General features: G+C 44.0%; 1 protein-coding gene across 1 annotated transcript in view; it reads right to left on the minus strand.

The window, feature by feature from the left end:
• Window positions 1-12,461: 12,461 nt before the first annotated feature.
• The window catches only part of DTX3L (deltex E3 ubiquitin ligase 3L), a 38,337-nt gene continuing 25,586 nt past the window's right edge, over window positions 12,462-25,212 (minus strand). Inside the window, exon 5 of the mRNA XM_029605300.1 lies at window positions 12,462-13,970. Coding sequence (XP_029461160.1) covers window positions 13,901-13,970 — 70 coding nt within the window. The 3' untranslated portion in view covers window positions 12,462-13,900. The remainder of the gene's footprint in view (window positions 13,971-25,212) is intronic.

Consider the following 25,212-nt stretch of genomic DNA (forward strand, 5'->3'; position numbering starts at 1 on the left):
GCCTGAAAAGCAGCCAAACTCAATGATAAGGGGCAACAAGTGTAACAGAGAGGATTTGGGGTTAGTTAAAAAGACCAAGATGTCGTCAGCAAAGGCTGCATATTTGAAAGTCTGGGTTTGAAAACGAACTTCTTTTACCTGCCTAGCCCCTGGATGGCCAAAAGAAGTGGCTCAAGTTGTAACAAGAACAGCAAGGGAGATATAGGACAGCCTTGCCTAGTTCCCCTGTAGATGGAAAACAGGTCAGAATGGGATTGGTTCACCACAATCCGTGCCGTAAGGTTCGTGTAGAGGAGACGAATCGCCTCTTGAAACCAACCCTTGATATTCATCTCATCTAAAATATAATTTTATTTATCTATTTATTTAAAAACTTTTCTATACCGTCGCTAAGTTATATACCATCGCAACGGTTTACAAACAGGCACATAGACTAAGGTAAGTAAATGTAGGATATCTTACATTCTAACAGGTGTCAATAAAGTTCGGTTACAATTTTATAAATAAAATCATTATTTGAGTAATGTTGGTCAAGTCCAGGTATATTATTTATTTATTTATTGTTTTTGTTATACCGAGTTTCATGATAGGCATCACATCAACCCGGTTTACAAATAACAAGGAGTGTAAAGCATAACGTAACGTAAAAAACAATATTTTCAATAAGAACTTCGAACTTTAAATACAGTGAATCAGAAAAAGGGAGAGGGAAAGTTACAAAAAAACAAGGAAAATAAACTTGGGATGGAAGGGGAGAAATTGAACAGCACAATATTTACATTTCAGCCTATTGATACATTAGAATAGCAAGTGAAAAAATAAGACTATGAAACGGTACATAGGTAAACAAATGAATAAATATGACACAGTTGTGAATGGTAATAGTATGATAAATATTCAGCAGGAATTAGTGAGAGAGGGTTTGAGGTTGGTTGATTCGTGTTTACATTCCATTATTGCATACAATAATTATTGCATATTATTGAGTTACTATCGCTTTGAAATATTACTTCTTAAAACAGATAGTGCCACTCCACTCTATCAAAGGCCTTTTCTGCATAGAAACTTATGGCCAAAAACGGTTCTTGAAACTGTGTGCATAGCACCATAGCAGTCAGTTCCCATCTGATATTCGTCATCACATATCGTTTTGTGACAAAGCCCATTTAGTCTGGCAGAATGAGGGATGGCAAGAGCAAGGCCAATGGATCCGCTAACATTTTTGCCAGCAATTTCTGGTCAACATTTAATAAGAAGATGGGTCGATATGCTGCAGGTGTTTGCGGTCTTTTTCCGGTTTGGGACTTAATGTAATATATGCTTCATTGTTTTGTCCCAGGTAAGTACCCTTGCCAATCAGGGCATTGAATGTATTAATGAACGGGCATATCAGAGCCATATAGATTCTACTGAGCATTTAGTCTCTTGTATGATCTTTATCCTGTTAGACTCTATACCTTCCTGGACATAAAGTGCCACACCCCCACCAATTTGATCCTCCCTATCATTGCGATATAATTTGTAACTTCAGACTGGCAGCCCTGGTGCTGCCTTGGAGGAAGAAGGTCTCATGATGGGAGAGCATCAACCGGGTGCAGCAGGAAAGGATCCTGCAGCGAGGACCTGCTCTCCAGGTGATGCATTGTCCTTTCGCACTGAGGATATCTCCCCAAGGCCAACTGCCCAGGAGGGAAGGGTTAGGTCGGCCATCATAGTTGGTGATTCGATTATTAGGAATGTAGATAGCTGGGTGGCTGGTGGGTGTGAGGATCGCCTGGTAACATGCCTACCTGGTGCGAAGGTGGCAGACCTCACGTGTCACCTAGATAGGATTTTAGACAGTGCTGGGGAGGAGCCGGCTGTCGTGGTACATGTGGGCACCAACGACATAGGAAAATGTGGGAGGGAGGTTCTGGAAGCCAAATTTAGGCTCTTAGGTAGAAAGCTTAAATCCAGAACCTCCAGGATAGCATTCTCTGAAATGCTCCCTGTTCCACGCGCAGGTCCCCAGAGGCAGGCAGAGCTCCGGGGTCTCAATGCGTGGATGAGACGATGGTGCAAGGAAGAGGAATTCAGTTTTGTTAGGAACTGGGGAACCTTTTGGGGAAGGGGGAGTCTCTTCCGAAGGGATGGGCTCCACCTTAACCAGGGTGGAACGAGACTGCTGGCGCTAACCTTAAAAAGGAGATAGAGCAGCTTTTAAACTAGAACAAAGGGGAAAGCCGACAGTCGCTCAGCAGCGCATGGTTCGGACAGACGTATCTTCAAAGGATACTAATGATGCATTAGAATTCGGACATCCCGACAGTGAGGTTCCAATAATAAGAAAAGTAGTCCAAGTGCCTGTAACTGAAAACTCACCTGAGCTAAAAAATTCTAACGTATCCCTATCAATTAAAAAGCAGAATGAAAATACAAACAAAAAAACAAACTTTGAAATGTTTGTATGCTAATGCCAGAAGTCTAAGAAATAAGATGGAAGAATTAGAATGTATAGCAGTAAATGATGACATAGACTTAATTGGCATCTCAGAGACATGATGGAAAGAGGAGAACCAATGGGACAGTGCTATACCGGGGTACAAATTATATCGCAATGACAGAGAGGAGCACCTGGGAGGAGGTGTGGCGCTTTATGTCCGGGATGGCATAGAGTCCAACAGGATAAACATCCTGCATGAGAATAAATACAAAATTGAATCTTTATGGGTAGAAATCCCTTGTGTGTTGGGGAAGACTATAGTGATAGGAATATACTACCGTCCACCTGGTCAAGATGGTGAGACGGACAATGAAATGCTAAGGGAAATTAGGTAAGCTAACCAAATTGGTAGTGCGGTAATAATGTGAGACTTCAATTACCCCAATATTGACTGGGTAAATGTATCATCGGGACATGCTAGAGAGATAACGTTCCTGGATGGAATAAATGATAGCTTTATGGAACAATTGGTTCGGGAACTGATGAGAGAGGGAGCAATTTTAGATCTAATTCTCAGTGGAGCACAGGACTTGGTGAGAGAGGTAACGGTGGTGGGGCCGCTTGGCAATAGTGATCATAATATGATCAAATTTGATTTTATGACTGGAAGAGGAACAGTGTGCAAATCCAAGGCTCGCGTGCTAAACTTTCAAAAGGGAAACTTTGATAAAATGAGAAAAATTGTTAGAAAAAAACTGAAAGGAGCAGCTACAAAAGTAAAAAATGTCCAAGAGGCGTGGTCATTGTTAAAAAATACCATTCTAGAAGCACAGTCCAGATGTATTGCACACATTAAGAAAGGTGGAAAGAAGGCAAAACGATTACCGGCATGGTTAAAAGGGGAGGTGAAAGAAGCTATTTTAGCCAAAAGATCTTCATTCAAAAATTGGAAGAAAGATCCAACAGAAGAAAATAGGATAAAGCATAAATGTTGGCAAGTTAAATGTAAGACATTGATAAGACAGGCTAAGAGAGAATTTATTTATTTATTTATTTATGGATTTTATATACCGATTTTCTTGATACAGATCAAATCAACTCGGTTTACATAGAACGAAAATTTGAAAAGAAGTTGGCCATAGAGGCAAAAACACAGTAAAAACTTTTAAAAATATATTCGAAGCAGAAAGCCTGGGAGGGAGTCAGTTGGACCGTTAGATGATCGAGGGGTTAAAGGGGCACTTAGAGAAGATAAGGCCATTGCGGAAAGATTAAATGATTTCTTTGCTTCGGTGTTTACTGAAGAAGATGTTGGGGAGGTACCCATGATGGAGAAGGTTTTCATGGGTAATGATTCAGATGGACTGAATCAAATCACGGTGAACCTAGAAGATGTGGTAGGCCTGATTGACAAACTGAAGAGTATTAAATCACCTGGACCGGATGGTATACACCCCAGAGTTCTGAAGGAACTAAAAAATGAAATTTCAGACCTATTAGTAAAAATTTGTAACCTATCATTAAAATCATCCATTGTACCTGAAGACTGGAGGATAGCAAATGTAACCCCAATATTTAAAAAGGGCTCCAGGGGTGATCTGGGAAACTACAGACTGGTTAGCCTGACTTCAGTGCCAGGAAAAATAATGGAAAGTGTTCTAAACATCAAAATCACAGAACATATAGAAAGACATGGTTTAATGGAACAAAGTCAGCATGGCTTTACCCAAGGCAAGTCTTGCCTCACAAATCTGCTTCACTTTTTTTGAAGGAGTTAATAAACATGTGGATAAAGGTGAACCAGTAGATGTAGTATACTTGGATTTTCAGAAGGCATTTGACAAAGTTCCTCATGAGAGGCTTCTAGGAAAAGTAAAAAGTCATGGGATAGGTGGCGATGTCCTTTCGTGGATTGTAAACTGGCTAAAAGACAGAAAACAGAGAGTAGGATTAAATGAACAATTTCCTCAGTGGAAGGGAGTGGTCAGTGGAGTGCCTCAGGGATCTGTATTGGACCCTTACTTTTTAATATTTTTATAAATGATCTGGAAAGAAATATGACGAGTGAGATAATCACATTTGCAGATGACACAAAATTGTTCAGAGTAGTTAAATCACAAGCAGATTGTGATACATTTCTGGAAGACCTTGTGAGACTGGAAAATTGGGCATCCAAATGGCAGATGAAATTTAATGTGGATAAGTGCAAGGTGATGCATATAGGGAAAAATAACCCATGCTATAATTACACAATGTTGGGTTCCATATTAGGTGCTACAACCCAAGAAAAAGATCTAGGCATCATAGTGGATAAGACATTGAAATCGTCAGTTCAGTGTGCTGCGGCAGTCAAAAAAGCAAACAGAATTTTGGGAATTATTAGAAAGGGAATGGTGAATAAAACGGAAAATGTCATAATGCCTCTGTATCGCTCCATGGTGAGACCGCAACTTGAATACTGTGTACAGTATTCAGAAAACTGGTCGCCGCATCTCAAAAAAGAGATAATTGTGATGGAGAAGGTACAGAGAAGGGCTACCAAAATGATAAGGGGAATGGAACAGCTCCCCTATGAGGAAAGACTAAAGAGGTTAGGACTTTTCAGCTTGGAGAAGAGACGGCTGAGGGGGGATATGATAGAGGTGTTTAAAATCATGAGAGGTCTAGAACGGGTAGATGTGAATCGGTTATTTACTCTTTCGGATAATAGAAAGACTAGGGGGCACTCCATGAAGTTAGCATGGGGCACATTTAAAACTAATCGGAGAAAGTTCTTTTTTACTCAACGCACAATTAAACTCTGGAATTTGTTGCTAGAGGATGTGGTTAGTGCAGTTAGTATAGCTGTGTTTAAAAAAGGATTGGATAAGTTCTTGGAGGAGAAGTCCATTACCTGCTATTAAGTTCACCTAGAGAATAGCCACTGCCATTAGCAACAGTAACATGGAATATACTTAGTTTTTGGGTACTTGCCAGGTTCTTATGGCCTGGATTGGCCACTGTTGGAAATAGGATGCTGGGCTTGATGGACCCTTGGTGTGACCCAGTATGGCATATTCTTATGTTCTTACCCTGATGAAATCACGTGATGTGCTGAGCCAGGAGGATGCGTAAACCTCTGGCTCCTTGGCCCACTCCGCCCATCGTGACTTATTGAAGCGTGAGAGACTAATATATAAAACTTTGGGCCACTCAGCACGATATATTGCATGTCCACTATTCGTAATTGGTGCAAAACTTCACCTGGAATGACCTCTAAGAGCGGGAGGAGAGAAAAAGAAAAGCTGCGGGCTCCGGAACCTAAAATGGCGACCGTCAGCAACAGTGAGTCACCCCACTCCCCCTCTCCACTTACGATCTTGGAGATTAAGGATGCCATTAAAGAAGCTTTGGATGAAAAATGGGCCCAAATTCATACAGAATTGGGGGAAGTTCGGGACTCGCTCTCCTCCTTACAGCCCCACTTGGAACAGACAGAAACACGGATCTCGGGGTTGGAGGACGGCGCGGCGGCTCAATCAGAAAGCATGGCTGCTCACGATAAAACAATCACGGCCCTCAGGCAGAAAGTGGAGGATTTGGAGAATAGAGCCCGTAGGGATAATCTCCGCTTCATGGGCTTCTCAGAGGACATAGAGGAAAAAACACTTTGTACCCTACTAGCTGACTGGCTTCCTGACTTATTGGATCTTCCACAGCTGCGTGGGAAATTAGTGGTGGAAAGGGCTCACAGGCTCGGGGCACGGACCATCAATTCAGGGCGGCCCTGCCTAGTCATTGCTAAGATTTTAAATTCGGCTCACAAAACCGAGATTTGGCGGGCTACCCGGAGTAAATCGTCACTCACCTACCAAGGGGTGGCAATTTTGATTAATAAGCAACTCCCCATAAAAATTCTTAAGGAAACTGGTGATCCCTTGGCCGCTGCGTTATCCTGGTTACTGAACTTTTTCAACAAACAGTGGCAATGTGCAATGTCTATGCCCCTAATACTTATGACCCTCGTTTCTTTCGAGGACTTTATGCACAATTGATCCCCTATTTGTCGGATGTTCTAGTCGGGGGAGATTTTAATACCATACGAGTCCCTCAACTAGATGCCTCACAGGGACGATGTCGTGAGTCGGGCCAGGGCAAGGGCCCATTATTGTTGGAAAATACTCTGCATTTGTTAGATGCCTGGTGAACCCTGCACCCGACGGAGAAAGACTTTACACATATTTCATGAGCGCATGCGACTTTTTCGCGTATAGATTATTTTCTTGTCAGCATACATGTTTTCCCCCGTCTCTTGGATGCTGGTATTGAAGATATAGTGATTTCCGACCATGCCCCAGTGTGGGTAGACTTCCAGTTTTCCATTCCTGGGCCTACGACGCACATCTGGCACTACCCTTATTTTCTGGCCACCGATGAGAAGTTTAGAGAACTAGTGAGTACCAAATGGGCAGATTATGAGCTTCTTAACGAGGCTCATTCTTCACAACCTATATTATTTTGGTATACAGCGAAAGCGGTATTAAGAGGGGAGATCATTTCCTATGCTGCTCATCGATGTAAGATGCTTAATCAGTGAATCCTCTCCCTCAGTGCACAATTACGTAAAACGTGTTTTCAACTGGCTGCCTCGGGAATATGGGAGTTGTGCACTCAGGATCTAACACAACAATATGTGTTAAATTCCCTCCTCCACCAATAAGCAAAGAAGAGTATGTTGTACTATCAATATTGCCTATATCAATATAGCAATAAAGCCGGGAAGATGATGCCCAACTTAATCAAATCTACCCACTCCAGTCGTTTTATCCCGGCGCTGCGGAACCCTTCTGGCCTTGTGATACGGGATACTCCTGCTATCCTACGTTGCTTTCGGACCTTTTTCTCATTTTTATTTGCAACAGAAGGGTGGAGCGTGGAGGCCTACGTCCGGTTTTGTGCACAAATATCCCTTCCCAATCTAACGAGGGAGCAAGGGGAGAGCCTTAATCAGCCCATCAAAGAGGGGGAAGTTTGACTTGCCATCCTGCGCTCTAAATGTCTCAAGGCCCCGGGGCCTGATGGCTATACCGCGGAGTTTTTTAAACTTCTCGCAGAGCAGGTCTCCAGTTCGTTGGCTTCAGCATTTACGGCTCTAATAGAACAGGGTTCCTTTCCCACACACAAACTTAGCACATATTACCCTTATCCCCAAAGCCGGCAAAGATTTACTTACTCCTGAATCTTATCGCCCAATCTCCCTCATTAACCATGACCAGAAATTACTAGCCAAGATATTGGCTGACTGGCTAGCGATTATTCTCCCATGCTTATTGGAGATCATTAGGTAGGGTTTGTGCGCAAGCGCCACACTTTGGCTAACATACGCAGAGTATTGACCGCAATGACTATTTGCCAACAAATGTCCACCCCTTATCTAGCCATTAGTTTTGATGCCAAAAAGGCCTTTGACAGGGTGGAGTGGCCATATCTTTTTCATATCCTACGACAGATGGGATTTGATGGTTTGTTCTTAAGTGCCCTTCGATTAGTATATCAAGATCCACAGGCTTTGATAACGGCTAATGGAGCGCAATCCGATAGGTTTCCTGTGACACGCGGTACAAGGCAGGGCTGCCCCTTATCTTCCTTACTATTCATATTGCAATTGGAGCCTCTTCTACTCGCCTTGGAGCTCCACACAGAGATCTGAGAAGTCCGTGTAGGGCCGACTATTTTTAAATGTGTGGCCTTCGCGGATGACTTGGTCTTTATAACTAATCCATATGCCTCATTACCCCTTCTATTAAGGCTGATGGGAACTTTTGGGGAATTTTCTGGTTTCCGCCTCAATGCAGCTAAGTCCGCTGCTTTAGCCTTCCCAGATTCTTTACAGACTCAATGGCGAGTGTTCCCATTAAAATGGGCTGGGGCATCCATTTGTTACTTGGGAGTATTCATTCCTATTGACCCAGAACAGGTCTATAAGGCGAATGTGCCAGGGTTGCTTCATGAAACTCAGGCCTTATTAAAAACCTGGGGCCCCCTACCGCTTTCTTTAAGTGGCCGCATAAATTTGTTCAAAATGGCCATTTTACCGAAATGGTTGTATCTATTGCAAAATTTACCTTTGTGGCTGACACGCAGGGATCTAACTTCACTGAACAGCGCGACTGGGCAGTTTGTCTGGTGGGGTGGGAAGCCCAGGATTCCTTTCTCATGGTTACAGATGCACCGGGGTGACAGAGGCCTGGGGCTCCCGGACTTAGCTCTATATAACTTAGCGTGTAATTTGCGAATCATTCGGGACTGGTTACTAGGTCAATCTCACTTTGTTCCGCTGAACTCAGACGCTATGGTGGAACACCCACAATCCCTCCCATATGTCTTGCAATCTCCAGCAACACGCCTTTCTACCTTTTTGTCCCACTCAGCACTACTTAAGCCCATATGATGAACTTGGGTACGGTTAACTAAACTTTTACAGGTCTCCAATATATGTGCCCACCTTCTTCCTATTAAGGGGAATGATGACTTCCTTCTAGGGACTCAATCTGGTCCGTTTAGGGACTGGGGAGCAAGGTCTTACTTATTTGGGACATTTGCTTTCCCGGGAAGGGCAGATGATAGGCTTGGCAGAGCTCGAGCCTGGGTATCTCCCATATCTTTCCCTACTTGCAACTCTGCCACTACATTATATATATATATATATATATATATATACATATATAATATTACATTATAATGTCCTACCTGAGGACTCCAGGCACCCTAAGGTTTTTTTTTTTTTTGGTTTTTTTTTTTGTAAATTATCTTTATTCAAGGATGTACCAAGACAAAAAGGCAACTGCTTAACAATAACATAGAACAGCGGGATACAATCCTAATTTTATAACTGTTCACCCCAAATACCCCACCCATATCCCCCGAGACAGACATACTCCACCATGAATCAGAAGTGTGGCACAAAGAATTGTAAAAAAAATAAAATAAAAGTATATTACTATGACAGAACTCAAACATCGAGCAATATCACTTATTATCTAACTGCATTTCTTGGGTAGTGCTTCTGATTTCTAAAGAAGAGAAGCTAAACATGACCCTGGACTGCAGGGTGGTCAAGCAAACATGGCCCAGTATGAGAAGTTTAGGGCACTTACCAGGAACCCCCCACTAATGGTTCTCCATCTCAAGGGGAGCCAACACTTGAATATGTAAAGGTAAGGAAGAATAATATGTACCCCAGATCTCCCTAAAAAAACATTTTTTCTTATGGGAAAAACGCTTATATTTTGACCCATATTCCAATTGGTATAGCTCAGTCATTAGGCCAGTCCACAGCGATACCGTAGGCGCTTCCTGTTTCAGCCAGTGTAACAAAATACATTTTTTTGCCATAAGACATGCCTTAAATAGAAAAAGCACATTGTCAATATTCGAACTTTGATCCCCGCAGTCATTGTTCAGAAGGCAAAAGGAACAGGACCATATAATGTCAACGTTAAAAAGTTTTGAAAGAGTAGATCGTATCTTCTCCCAAAAGTCTTGTATACAGGGACAATCCCATAAACAATCCCTAAGGTATTTTTAACATTGGACTAGGATTTCATTTTGAACGTCCTAAAGTCCCCTCTTTGTCGGCTTACTATAAATGTCTCTGTCGCAGGGGAAGATTGGATAAATACTCTCTTTTGACAATCTGCTGAAATCAGGATGGGGATTTCAAGATATCAGCCTCTATATTACAGAGATGTTTTCGGCGTGCAACCAGGATCTCTACCAATATCTATTACCGGGACCTACAATTTAAGTTTTTATGGCGGGCTTATGTATCCCCTCAGGTGGCCTGCCAACTTACCATAGCACCCTCAGCCAAATGCATCTGCTGCCATGCCACCTTGGGTACCCTATCCCACATTTTTTGGTCTTGTCCCTTGGTGCGCCGATTTTGGCACTGAGTAGCAGACTACATGGCGGATGTGCTGGGCATAGTATTTCCTGTGTCCCCCATGTGGCTGCATTTCTCCCTTATAAAATCTGGGGTCGGCGCGCGCAAGGGGGTGCACATTTGTGCAACCTGCATGCGCTGCGCCCAGCGCGCGCTGCGCCCAGCGCGCGCTGCCTGTTCCCTCCGACGCCGCTCCGATTTCGGAGCGGCCTCGGAGGGAACTTTCCTTCGCCCTCCCCCCACCTTCCCCTCCCTAACCCACCCCCCCGGCCCTATCTAACCCACCCCCCTAACTTTGCGCGCGTCGGCTGGCAGTCCCGCTCCGTCCTCCGGTCCCGGGGGCTGGTCCGGAGGCCTCGACCATGCCCCCGGGCCGGCGCCACGCCCCCCGGCCCGCCCCCGAAACGCCGCGTCATTTCGGGAACGCCCCTGGACACGCCCCCTCCCACCCCTTTTCGAAAGCCCCGGGACTTACGCGCGTCCTGGGGCTTTATGCGCGCCGGCGTGTGAGGGCCCTACGTGCGTAAATCCGGAAGGATTTACGCGCGCAGGGCTTTTAAAATCCGCCCCATAATTTGTACCCTGATATAGCACTGTCCCATTGGTTATCCTCCTTCCACCATGTCTCTGTGATGCCAATTATGTCAATCTCATCATTTGCTGCTATACACTCTAACTCTCCCATCTTACTTCTTAGACTTCTAGCATTGGCATACAGACATTTCAAAGTGTGTTTTTTGTTTGTATTAACAACCTGCTTTTCAGTTGTTGGGGATAATTCGGAAATCATTAGCTTTGGTGATTTTTTACATATAGGCACATGGACTACGTTTGCTTTTAATGGAACCTCTCTGTTGGGATGCCCTAACTCTCTTGTTTCATTAGTATCCTTCAAGGATACATTTCTCTGAACCATGCACTGCTGAGTGACTGTCGGCTTTCCCCCTTGTTCTGGTTTAAAAGCTGCTCCATCTTTTTGAAAGTTAGTGCCAGCAGCTTGGTTCCACTCTGGTTAAGGTGGAGCCCATCCTTTCGGAAAAGTCTCCCCTTTCCCCAAAGGTTTCCCCATTTCCTTATAAAGCTGAATCCCTCTTCCCTGCACCATCATCTTATCCACGCATTGAAACTCTGGAGCTCTCTCTGGCTCTGGGGACCTGCACATGGAACAGGGAGCATTTCAGAGACTACCATCCTGGTAGTCTCTGAAATGCTTCCTACCTAAAATCCTAAATTTGGCTTCCAGAACCTCTCTCCCACATTTACCTATGTCGTTGATGCCCACATGTACCACAACAGCTGGCTCCTCCCCAGCACTGTCTATAATCCTATCTAGGTGACTCGTGAGGTCTGCCACCTTCGCACCAGGCAGGCAAGTTACCAGACGGTCCTCACGTCCACCAGCCACCCTGCTGTCTAACGGCAAACACCTGAGGAGGTGCCCACAAGGTACATGATAGAAGGAGAAGAAAAAATTGACTGTGCAAGAGCAAGCAGTGGATCCCAGGTATTTCCAGGAAATAAGAGGACGCTTCCAGTGTGACTGGGACAGCTTCATTTCATGGAAACATAAAGAAGATACCCTGCAGGATAGATGAAGGGACAATAGATGTATTCTGTCCCTGAGGCGACTGTTTTAATGTATTTCCGCCCTGGAGGCGACTGTTCAGTTCCTTGTAAACCGGTGCGATATGTATTCTTTACAGGAACATTGGTATATAAAAATTAAAAATAAATAAATAAATAGATTCATTGATCTGAGTTATAGTATGAATATTATTAGAGAGACTTGGATTCAGCTTCTTTTAGTAGCACACAAGAGAAGGTAACACACAATGCCCAGGGACATGGTTGTTTATCCTTCCCAATGGAAGATCTGCAGTTTGGAGATGATAGAATGCGTCCAGGACTTTGCTCTGGTACTGAGTGTGCACCCCATCACCTTAAAGGACAGGCTGGAGGTAAAGTTTCACTAATATTTACAATCTATTTTTCTGGCACTCTTATTTAGGTTAATGTGACTTTAATAGGGAAGAGTCTGTATCAGTGGAAGATTTCAGGCAATATGGACTACTACTTTCTGTAATAATACCGCTCTTTACACATTACCTCCACTGAGCACCATGTCTCTGTAAGTGCTAGATGCAGAAGTTGTCACAATTATAAACCAAATCTGTTTTTTTTTTTTTTGCTTTAATTAGAGAAACCAAAACAGGAAAGCTATTTTCATCTGCAGTACTGATGCTTTTACAGCACAACACAAACATTTTCAAATGGCTCATCACTCCATGATATACTGTTAAGGGTGAGAGGTGTCAAACTACATTCCGCCAGGGCTGCACCCAGGTCTGGTTTTCAGAATGTCAATTATGAACAAATGTAAGAAATTACTAGCATGGCTGGGTTTAAAAAAATGGTTTGGACAGGTCCACTACCATTTCTTAGCTAGGCAGAGATGGGGAGTACCACCATCTCCTCCCTCTGAAGGATGAGCAACAGCCAGATGATCGTGTAGGTACTTCCAAGTGATGCGGACTGGAAGACAGGATGCTGGGCTCAATGACCCATTGGTCTGACCCAGCACGGCCTAGCTTATGTTCTTATAAGATGTAGTGCGCTGGCTGTTGCAAATGTATCTTGAACACATTCATGGTGCACATCCCGAAAACCAGACAGGTTTGTGGCCCTGAAGGAATATAGTTTGAGACCACGTTCATAACTCACTGACTGCTAGTAAGGACTTGTGTCCATTCAAAATGGTTAGCTGGTTATTCATGTAGCTGTGATTAATTTTCTGTCTAAATATATAACCACTGTTCTTCATACAGCCAAAAGCTTAATAATTTTGGATAGGAGGACAAACATTTTTCCACAGCTTGCCCTTGCTAAAACTTATACAAGACGACAGATTTTCTTAATTTACTTGAAGCCTATAAAGACTGGTAGAGTTGATTAGTTTCAGACACTTCTATTTATGCATTAATTTACTGTGACATAAGATGGAGGTCCCAGAGGATAGCCGCACATAGAAACAGTCGGCAATGGCACTAGACAGGCCAAGGACCATGAGATCAAAAACTGTCCTCTCACCCGAGGAAGACAGGGACGCTGACACTGACTCCATCTATGTCATACCCCGGTGGGATTCTCCAGGGCCTCTTTCACTAGGAGGGTGGTGGGGAAGCAATTTTCCTTCTGCTTCTAAATTTACATCCAAAATAAAAAAAAAAAGCTGGATTTCAAATTAACCAAAAGCTGTTACTCAAGAAGCAAAGGAACCTGCAACTAACTAATACTCTACATCATTGCTTCTACAATGTTTGCAATACCAACTGAAGGGTAATATTGTCGGAACAATTTAGCAATGATCTAAGTTACAGTTACATCTCAGAATCCTAACACAAGGCTTTTAGTACTGACAGCTGTCACTTACAATAGGAGACAGCAACATAATACAGGAAAACAAGCTTAGAAGTGAATATCAAATCATTGTGCAGAGTGCAGCAGGCACGCTTTTGTGTAGCATAAATGTAATGACCTCTCGCTCGCTTGTCCTGCTACTCAATTCCCTTTGCTTTCAGCTCTTCTCTGACACGCTTCAGGTAGTCAGCATCAGGGTAGCCAAACCTAAGGAAACAAAACAAGAGTGGATTTGCGTACGCTTTTTTAGCTCTGGCTTTAGAAGCAGCAGCAGCAGTTGCATTAAAACATTTCTGTTTCTGAATAGTTCACCTGCAGGTGAACCAAAAAAAATCGCCACCGGGAATCATTCTTCTTCATTGTGATTCCTCTGTAATTGCTGACGTAGTGCAAGTGCTTAAAGATGTTTGTTTGGTTTTTTTTTTAAGTTTGGCTACTCCCTATTTAAGTAAATCAGATGCTGAGCTTATATCAGAATCCCCGCAGGAATCGCACGGACACATGTAGAAGTATAAACATACAGAGTTCGATACCAGATGGGGTTTGCCCGGCTAAATTTGGAATTTAGCCAGACAAACACCGAGTTTTAAATACCCCACCCTGCTGAACAGTAAAGTTTTAAATGGATAAGCCATTAGCCAGCTAAAACTCAGCCAGATAAAAACAAGACAGGGTGGAAGAGTTCCAGCAGCATTGCTTAAAAATTTACCCTCCCAGTACCGATATTCAGCGCGAGCTGGGGAAAGCCATCTGGCTAACTCTGGCCAGAAAAAATTGCAGTCCTAAAGTTAGCTGTTTGGATTTCTTTGTTATTCAAAACTAGCATGCAGAGCGGGTGCCAATCATCCCATCTCGCTCACCCTGATTCCCTAACTAAAAAAAAAAAAAAAAAAAAGATGTTGGCCAAATACCCACTCCCACCTCTATTCCCTGACCCCCAAGGTGACCCCATGGGCTGAGTACTGCCATAGAGCTGACAACTCCTGGCACATTAGTATTAATTTATTCATGTTACTCCAGGTGAAAAGACCAGTGATTGGTCCCTTCACTGACAGCTGCCAATGAGAGGACAAATTAATTACTCAGTTCTAAGCAGATAAAGTTATTAGGCTAACTTTAGCCAGTGAAAGAAACTCCGTTCTAATTTGTCTTCTCATTGACAGCTGTCAGTGAAGGGACCAATCACTGTTTTTTTTCACCTGGAGTAACATGAATAAATTAATACTAATGGGCCAGAAATTGGCAGGGGGCCGTTTATGGGGATTTAGACCACTCAGCAGGTTTTTTTTAATTTTATTTATTTATTTAAGTTATCTGGCTATATTCAGCATATAGCTGGTTAGGTTTAAAGTTATCTGGGCAAACTTATTCTTATAAAATTTTAACTAAGGATTTTCAGCGAGAGATTCGTTCCACTCAATATTCAGCTAAACTTATCCAGATAACTTTGCCGCTTGCTAAATATGGACCTCATCATCTAGTAGTTATTGGCAAGAAAGGACGTCTTCTCCCACCCAGCCTGGTTAAATATAGAAGAATATAAAGTGCATCACCTTTATCCTAAACAGTGTAAAATATAAGAAATTAATAATTTATCGGGATAAAATGAAAGACCTACAAAAAAAAAAAAGATGAAAAGGAAACCCAAGAACCAAGTCAGTCTGTTGCTTTAATAATATCAAAATACCAAAGGCGCACCGAGAATCTTTACTATGAGATCAGTTGCAGTGCCCCTGAAAGCAGCAGCTTACAAAATACTGCTCAATGCATATGTAGCTCCAAAGAGACCTTATGCTATGTGCTCCTCCTATGCTCATCTTTGCTGGAAAGGCAGCAACCATGTTGGTCTGTTTCTACCTGTCTAGTGGGAATGTCCCGAAAATAAAGATGTTCTGTACTATATTACATTTTGCCATTATCTGCCAAAAGGGTGCTAAGATTTTGGATAATGGTGGATTTGTTGGTTTGTATTTTTTATTGTTTTTTATATGACATGTGTGGCAGACCCTCCCAGTCTGGCCACTAGATACCACTATTACTGTCCTTAACACCTTTTACATAGGATCCATCCATACCTCTTTGTCCCTCCGAGTAGGAGGTTCTGGATTGGATGCCTCAGTGCTATTTAGACCAGGCATGTTATCACTCGGGTTCAGTTAGAAAGGGAAGTCAGAGAGTAAAGATGTATTTTTTCCACACTCTGGTAGGGCCTCCCGGCCTTTCCCAAAGGAGTTCTCTTCCAGGAGAGATACCTCATACTGCACTCCCTGCCAGAAGATCCTTCTTTTCATGAGTTAGAGAGAGACTTTTCTGAGCCAGATACCCTTTGGGACAAGAGGGCTCTCATCAGGGGACTGAAGACCTGCGAGTCCACTTTCATACAGATCTGGGCAAGCACCAGTGAGAGATCTTGCTGGAAGAGAGATTGTGAAGGCTAGAAGAATCCTATTTTTGAAGGGACTAATTCTCACCCTGCTTCTTTGGGGGTAACGTCATCCTTGCTGGCTATACCCGGAGAGCAGGGGCTGAAGATTAGTGAGCCCATTCACACCCTGACAGCAGAGTTGCTTACCTATAACATGTGTTCTCCGCGGACAGCAGGATGTTAGTCCTCACAAAACCCTCCCACCTCCCTTGGGGAATTGGTTTCTCCATGTATTAGCTATATCATGGATCTGAGGGACTCTGCCTAGGGGACAGGATAATGACTACAGCTGCACATGCTCAGTAGGGCATGTTTGAGAGTTCTAGAATCTTTGAGATCAAAGTTCTTTGTGGGTGGGGGAGAGAGCGGAAGAGAAGGTAGGAGGGACTCGCCCTCCCGCTGAGCCACCCGGAGACGCTGAGGAGAGAACTAAGTAGGGGAAAGTTTTGTTTTTGCTTTTCCCTGCTCCGGCTCCCCGAGAAGGAATCTGTGCAGGCAAGCCGAAGTCCTCCTGCGTGACGCAAGTTGAGGACCCTTCCGAGTATAAGACCGGTGGAAGGGCGGTGCCCCGCTGCCGCCGGCGCATCGCCTAAGCCGCGCGCGCCAAAGGGGCGCGCGGCTTGGACCGGCTTAGACCGGAGGCCGGCCAACTTCTTTTTATTTCAACGTAAATGGGCAAGAAACGGAAAGCGAGGGTCATCTTTACCTCCTCACCAGTGCAAGAACATCGCACGGGTCCTATGGACCAACACGTCGTCAGGGTGTTGGAAACGCCAAGAGAGGACAGATCGGGAGGTACGTCGTTGATCTCCCTTAGTCCTGGCGAAGGACAGTCTCCACCACCGCAGCCGAAGGTGGCAACATCTCCTGGAACATCAACGGAACTGGTAGGATTAGTACAGGGAGGTGCAGATGTTAATTCACAGCCTGTACCTCTCTGGACTGAGAAGGTTACTTCCCCTAGTAGAAGTGATTTACGAATGGACCTCCCAGTTCATACAGATAGTAACATAAGCCCGGTGTCTGTACCGGACAATGTTACTATGGCTGATCTTGGTAGAATGATATTGAAACTTGACAATAATGTAATTAAGATGAATGAATCATTAGTAACAGCTATTAATGCAAATAAGGGATTAATTGATGAATTAGCTAAAAGAGTGGATAAGCATGATAAAGAAATAGTGTTCCTGACAAATAAGACTCAGTTGATTCAGGATTCTGAAAACATTTTTATAAGGGATAGTATTATGATACACAAGGAAGTTGAACATGTGGAAAATTTATTGAGATCCAGGAATAATAGAATTATAAATTTCCCTATTACTCGGCTTTTATCCCCATGGGAAATGTTTAAAAAATTTCTGAAAGAGTCATTACAATATCATGATGATGAAATTCCCAAGATTTCTAAAATATATTATATTGAGAAAAAATCAGCTAGAGGTATTGATACCCAGAATGTGAATGGAGAAGTTTTGCCTTCTCCAGGAATTTCGACTTTCTTAGAGGAGTCAATTGATATCATTAATAAAAGAGCTACTCTTTTTATTTCATTTGTGGCTGAACAGGATAAGGAGAATTTATTTAAAAAATTCTTTAGATCTAAGGATTTACTATTTTGTGGACCTAAAATGCAAATGTTTCCAGATGTGGCTAGATCCACACAGGCTAGAAGAAAATACTTCCTGTCACTGAAAGCACGAGTACTTGCAATTGGTGCAACCTTTTTTTTGAAATTTCCATGTTTATGTTGTGTTAATTATAGAGGTAGTAGATTTGCATTTTTAGATCCAACACATTTAGAAACTTTCTTGGTTGATAAAAGTCAAGCAGTAACATCAAGTGAGCATGTCCAGTAAAGAAAAGTATACCTTCCTTCTCTTCATTTAATGTTTTATTGCTTGTTGTATAGAATATTATAAGTCTCCCCCATTTATGGTATATGTAACAACAGTAATAATAATGGAAATGTTTTGATTTTTATATTGTTTCTTGTGTTGAGGTACATATTTTCCTTTATTTATGATGTAAATCATTTAATGAAAATTTAATAAAGATTAAATTAAAAAAAAAAAAAGTTCTTTGCGGGTTCCTGCTATCCTTAGAGAACACCTGTTACAGGTAAGCAACTCTTTCTCAGAGGACAAGCTGGATAGCAGTCCTCTCATATGGGTGAATCCCTGGCTATAGTCTGTCCGAGCAGGACAAAGCGGGAAACCGCACAGTGCTAAGGACTACCTCTCTCCTTTGCCTTTGAGACAGCTGACCCACCAGGGGTCCAGGCTGGAGAAGAATTGGATTCGATGCCACGAAATGTCCGTTTAGAAACTTTATTATGGGAGACTCGTTCATCCAATGTAAAGCCCGACTCAGGCCAAGTTTCGCCCCCACAATGGGGCTGCTTCAGGGGCTACAATACACAAAAATCAAATACAACTTAACAATACAGGACATACAAAAATCAATTAAAAAATATGTATGCACATAAAAATGTGCATACATTCTTCTGCTTCCACTTTTGCATCAGGGAGGGGAGGCCTGCGCGATCGGCGCCCAGACCCGTCGGGGTAAGGCCTCAAATTTTTTCCCTTCCCCCCGGCGAGCCTGAGCTCCGATCCCACAGGCAGCGGCAAAAAGACCCGCCCACCAGCCCAAGCAACCAATCAGCGAGGGAGAGGGGCATTTAAACTAACCTGAGCTCAGGCGCCACGCGACAAAGGGGCCTGTCCCTTTGTGAGCCCCTTAGTGCAGCCCCTGAGCAGCCCCCCCCTTTCAACTCCACATGCCCGCGGCTCAAACAACCCTTTTCAACTTTCTTATTGAAAAGCAAGGCCTGGAAACGACATTTGCCCAGGACCCTTAACCAAGTCTCATCTTTGCACTCACAACAATTCCAGAGTAACACAAATATGATGACCCAACATATTCCCATCAGATATCACCGTCACCCCTTCAACATTCTTCCAGCTCAATCCTCTCCAGCAAGAATTCCCAGATCTCTCATCCCTATCCTGATCACTCCCCTGACTCAGCTCCTAGGTCTAACTCTTCTCTCAGTGACCCTATTCAATTCTCAATCCCTGACAAAAAAGACTCATATCCTCAACGACTATCTCTTAGACTGTAATCCTGACATCTGCGCCATCACAGAAACCTGGCTAAAAAACTCGGACATAGCGTTAATCAATCAATTGCCTACCCACAAATACGACTTTTTCTCTATCCACAGACACAAAAAACGAGGGGGCGGCCTGTTACTAGCCACCAAGAAAGAACTCAGACTAACATCTCATACAATCAAGACAGAATCCAAACTAGAACTAGGTTTATTCAAATCTAATCATCTGCAAGTCTTACTAGTTTATGCCCCCCCAGGAGTATTGGAAGCAGACGCCTCCCCCCTTATTGAATCCATTGTTAAACATATCAACACTGACTCTCCTACCATAATCTTGGGAGACTTTAACATACACTTTGAAGCCACTCACCATGCACCCAACTGTGAAGCCCTCCTCACCGCCCTCAATGCTATGGGATTCACCCAGATCGTCAACGGACCCACACATAAAGCAGGACACACCTTGGACCTTATCTTTATCAACTCTAACTTCTCCATCACCAAGGATCCGGTTTGTACCCCCATCCCTTGGTCAGACCACTATCTGACAACAACCACCTTCACCTCAAATAAACAGACACCCACCACCCAACACCTCTCCTCCATTCACTTCAGGAAATCATGTGCTTCCGACACTCAACGAACAGCTCACTAATGATCTCAAAAATATAGATCTATCCAATCCCAACACAGCGGTGCTCTCCTGGCACAATATCACAGAAGCTGTAGCAAATAAACACTGCCCATCTATCTCGAAAAGAATTAATCCTTTAAAAAAAGGAAATCAACCTTGGTTCTCCAATGAACTCAAACAGATAAAACAAGAACTACGTCACAAGGAAAACAAATGGCGTAAAGCCCCTTCCTCCTCCACGCTTTCTTCTTACAAAGGAACCTTACATCATTACAGGTCATTAATTTTAAAATAAAAAAAAGTTTTTTACGCCTATAAAATCCATGATATCCAATATGACGCGAAGGCTCTCTTCTCATATGTGTCTCAAATCACAAAGTCACTACCACCACCGATCCCAGACGAACAAGCTCAATCCAAGGCAAACGAGCTAGCCATTTTCTTTCAGCAGAAGATATCAAACACGCTCTCACTCCTCCCACCCAATAACAACACCCTCGCTTCATTTACCAATACCCATATGCTTAAGGGAGCCAAATTAGACAACTTCGAATTAACTTCATCTAAAGAGATTGAATCCATTCTCAAGAAGCAGAAACCATCCAGCCACCCCTCAGACAACCTACCAACCAAGTTACTCCTACTCATACCAAACACAATTTCTGGACCTCTGGCCAACATCATAAACTGCTGCTTAACCCAAGGTTTGTACCCAAACATCCTAAAAAACGCCTCTCTCAAACCCCTCCTTAAGAAACACAACTTAGACCCTAGTGAACTAGCTAATTTTCGCCCTATATCGAATCTTCCATTCTTAGCCAAAATCACAGAAAAGGTGGTTAACACCCAGCTCTCAGAATATTTAGAAGATTACAATATACTATATCCTTCACAGTATGGTTTCCGCAAATCACGCAGTACAGAAACCCTGCTCATCTCCCTAACTGACCATATTATTATGGGACTTGACAAAGGACACTCTTTTCTGCTAATCCTCTTAGACATATCAGCGGCGTTCGATACTGTCAACCACGCCATTCTCCTGAATAGTCTATTAGACATAGGCATCTCAGGACAAGTCTACAACTGGTTCAAGTCTTTCCTTAGTGATAGAAGCTTCAAGGTCAGAATAAATAATAAAGAATCACCACCAACAAAATCATCACTAGGAGTACCTCAAGGATCCTCCCTGTCCCCCACACTTTTCAATATCTACCTCCTCCCCTTGTGCCAATTGTTAACAAGTCTCAACCTTATTCACTACATTTACGCAGATGATGTGCAGATCCTGATCCCCATAACGGAATCCATTACCAAATCACTCTCGATCTGGAACAACTGTCTACAATCTATCACTAGTCTCCTCAACAGTTTAAATTTGGTCCTCAATGCTAACAAGACTGAACTCCTTCTCATTTCCGCCAACCAAGACAACTTCCAATCACAGACCCATCATAACCACGCCCTCACTCATACTCAGGTTAGAGACCTGGGGGTAATACTCGATAACCGTCTTAACCTAAAGAGTATGATTAACACTATCACCAAAGACTGCTTCTTCAGACTACAGGTATTAAAAAGACTCAAACCTCTCTTATATTTCCACGACTTTAGGACAGTTCTTCAATCCTTGATATTTGCCAAAATAGACTACTGCAGCGCTCTCCTCACAGGACTACCCAGCTCAACCATTAAGCCACTTCAGATGATACAAAATGCTGCTGCCAGAATCCTAACAAGCACCAACCGGAGTGATCATATTACACCCATCCTCCAAAATCTACACTGGTTACCAATCAACCACAGAGTCCTTCACAAATCTTTATCATTAATACATAAATCCATCTACGATCTCCTTTATCTCGACCTTGAAATTCCATTAAAACTCCATACTTCTAATAGGCCAATGAGAGAAATATCCAAAGGAACACTACAAGCCCCTCCAACCAAAGCCACGCGACTCATTGCATCCAGGGACCGAGCATTTTCAACAGCAGCCCCAGCTATCTGGAACAACCTCCCTGCTGAACTCAGGTTGGAACCTTGCCTGCTAACTTTTAAAAAAAAACTCAAAACGTGGTTGTTCCGCCTAGCCTTCCCAGAACCCTGGGATACAAATTAGACTTTATCTACTCACGAACAATTATACCTCCCCTCATCTGATTCCTGGACAGCATGGATACCAACTCTAACATGTGGACTAATTCTATTCTGAACTATCTCTAGTCCGGAATTTGTTATTTCTCTTTTCTTTAACTTAACTTTATCTCTTTTCTTCCAGCTACCTAAGCTTCCAAGTTCACGGTCCTCGTTTAATGTAACTTTGTCTCTTCCTTTACCTAATTATTTTTATCCCTGTTCGATGTAAACCGTCCTGATATGGTATTTAACCATGAAGGTCGGTATAGAAAAATGTTAAATAAATAAATAAAATACAAAAATCAATTAAAAAATATGTATGCACATAAAAATGGTAACAAATTGGAACATATAAAATGAAATACTTATTAAAAAATGACAAACAAAACAAAGTGGTATAAATGTATTGATTTAGATCTCTTACTTATATGGATTGTTAAAAAGTCTGTAGACATACAATGAAGGAAAATGACTGTGTAGCACTCAACTTAAACAATACATCTGATAAGAATTAAAAGTCAAACCAGGCAATTGAATCAAAACAGAGCTGAAACAATGGTGGAATAGGTGTGTCAAAAATGTATGATTTTACCTGTATGTGATATTTCTTGATATTGTATGATTTTCATCTCATACCTTATAGATTGTAGGGTCTGAAACACTGTGATTCTCTGCCCTTGGATGGTCGGGTAGAGGGGCGTTGGCTTCTTTTGCTCTTGTCCTCCGGTAACCGGGGTACAGGGTTTTCGCCCCATTTGTCGGCTAACTTCTCCAGTTCACTTCCGAACAGGAGGGCTCCTTTGAAGGGCATTCTCGTGAGTTTCGTCTTGGAAGTTGTGTCAGCTGACCAGCTTCGGAGCCTGAGTTGCCTTCTGGCTGCCACAATGGATGAGATGCCCCTGGCTGAAGTGCGCACCAGGTCGGAGGACGCATCTGCCAGGAAGGATATTGCTGGTTCAAGTGAGTCGACGGGCATGGCGGTGTTCCTGACCATAGACAAGCAGGCGCGTGTCACTACGGCACAGCAGGCAGCAATCTGAAGTGACATAGCTGATATGTCGAATGACTGTTTAAGGATGGATTCCTTACGTCTGTCCTGGGTATCCTTGAGTGCTGCTCCTCCCTCGACTGGGATGGTAGTGCTCTTTGTGACCCCGCAGATCATGGCGTCCACTTTGGGAAACGCCAGGAGGTCTTTGGTTGCGGGATCCAGAGGGTATAGGGCTTCTACGACTTGTCCTCCCTTGAAGCTGGCCTCCGGAGCATCCCATTCCAGATCGATCAGCTGTTGTACAGCTTGCAGCATTGGGAAGTGGCGGGATGCCTGATGGAGCCCTACTAGTAGAGGGTTCGTCTTTGGTTCCGCTGTGGCTGAGAGAACAAGGTCTGGCAGCTCGACTTTGAAGAAGCAGCGCATCATGGTTCGGTAAGGTTCCATTCCTGGAGGGATTTCCCCTTCCTCCAGGGAGTCTAGATCTTCCTCCGAGGTGTCCGTGTCCCCTAAGGTGAGACTTTTGGCCGGAGGAGGCACGTCTCTGGGATGCCTGGAGGGCCCTGGGAGGTTAGGGTCCTCCGGTGGAGGCTGTGGCTGTGTTGTCGGTGGCGTTGGATGCATGTGGACAAAGGTGTGTAGCCCTTTAAAGAATTGTACCCAGGAAAGGGTTCCTGGGTCTAGGTCGAACAGCGATGCGTTCCCAGGAGGCTGCGCTGGGGATAGAGAGGTCCGGTGTACTATCGGTGGATCCGGATTCCTGTACTGGCTGGGGAGGGTCTTGTCCTGGTTTTCCCAGGGCCACCTCGCACTGTAAACACAGGGCCATGGCCTCCTCGTGTTGCGCAGCCCTTATATGGCAGGCTGGGCAAAGGGCTTGAGCCTTGGCTTTCTTGGCCGGTGGTGCCATGGTTTGTGCGTGTAGGATCGCTGAAACCCTGGTCTGTGCGTTTAGCAATGCGAGCTGGGAGGCCGAAGATGTGCATGTAGGCCAGAATGCACGCTCACCGAGATGTGTGCGCCGCTATGCGCACAGCCGTAACTTGTATGCCCGGCACCATTGAGAGGGTAGTTGTGCGCACAGCACCTATGCACGCGCCGCTGTGTGTACGGCACCTATGTGCGCGCCGCTGTGCGTACAAGTAATTTGTGCGCCGCGCTCGCCTCTGTGCGCACAGTTCAACTAGGCGGACAGGGCAGCGATCAAGGGGAAATGGCGTTGGCGACCATGTGAGCAAGATGGCGACCACCCCGGAGGGTCTCCACATGGGAGGACCTCGTATCAGATCGAGGTCTAGCCCGGACGGGACTGATCAACCCAATAGTACAGACGCTGGCTGGCGATCTGTGCGACTATCCGAGCCTTGGAGACTGGAGACTTTTAGAAAGTTTTCTACCTTGTCTTGTCTCGGCTTTTGCTGGTCTCCGGCTGTGGGGGGAGAGGGGAATACCTTCACCGCCGCGCTTGGTCTTGCACCCGCTGCCTCTCAACCGCTCCCGTTGCCAGGGGCTAAGTCCACGCCGGGAACCGGCTACCGGACCGAGGCCTACCTCTGAGGGATTCTCAGAAATCACCTCAGGAATTCTCAACTGGGGGAGGGACCCTTAGGTATCACTGCAGGAGAGCGGGGCTCATCTGTAGAGGTAAGATTTCTTCTTTGTTTGGAATTTTCTTTGGTTTGAATACTCTAACGCTGTGCAAGCGTGTATAGAGTCCCATTATGGAGATGGAGAAATACTGAAGAGCAGAGCTACCTGCACGGGTATATGTACTAGTGCTGACGTCAGATTGAAATCTGACTGTCTCCAACTGCTATCAGGAGCACACTATACCCATTGGTCCTGAGTCCATCTGCTACACGCTAGAAAAGCTAGGATTTTTGGAGCTAAGCTGGGACCCTCTCAATAGGATTCCACTGGGAGAGTTATTCGCATGCAACATCACCATGGACTCTACCCGGAAGTCTGATTAAAGGGCACTTACCTACAGAGAACAAACATTAATGTACCATCAGTCAGATGTAAACCTATACTTCTGGACAATGGACTTTAATTTATTAGTACCAATCAGTAAACTTTTATTTAATACTCAGACCTGGTCCTGTGAGAGTTACTGCAGCATCTCACCTCATGGAAGCA

Source organism: Rhinatrema bivittatum, chromosome 6, assembly GCF_901001135.1.
Source record: "Rhinatrema bivittatum chromosome 6, aRhiBiv1.1, whole genome shotgun sequence".
Classification (NCBI taxonomy): Eukaryota; Metazoa; Chordata; class Amphibia; order Gymnophiona; family Rhinatrematidae; genus Rhinatrema; species Rhinatrema bivittatum.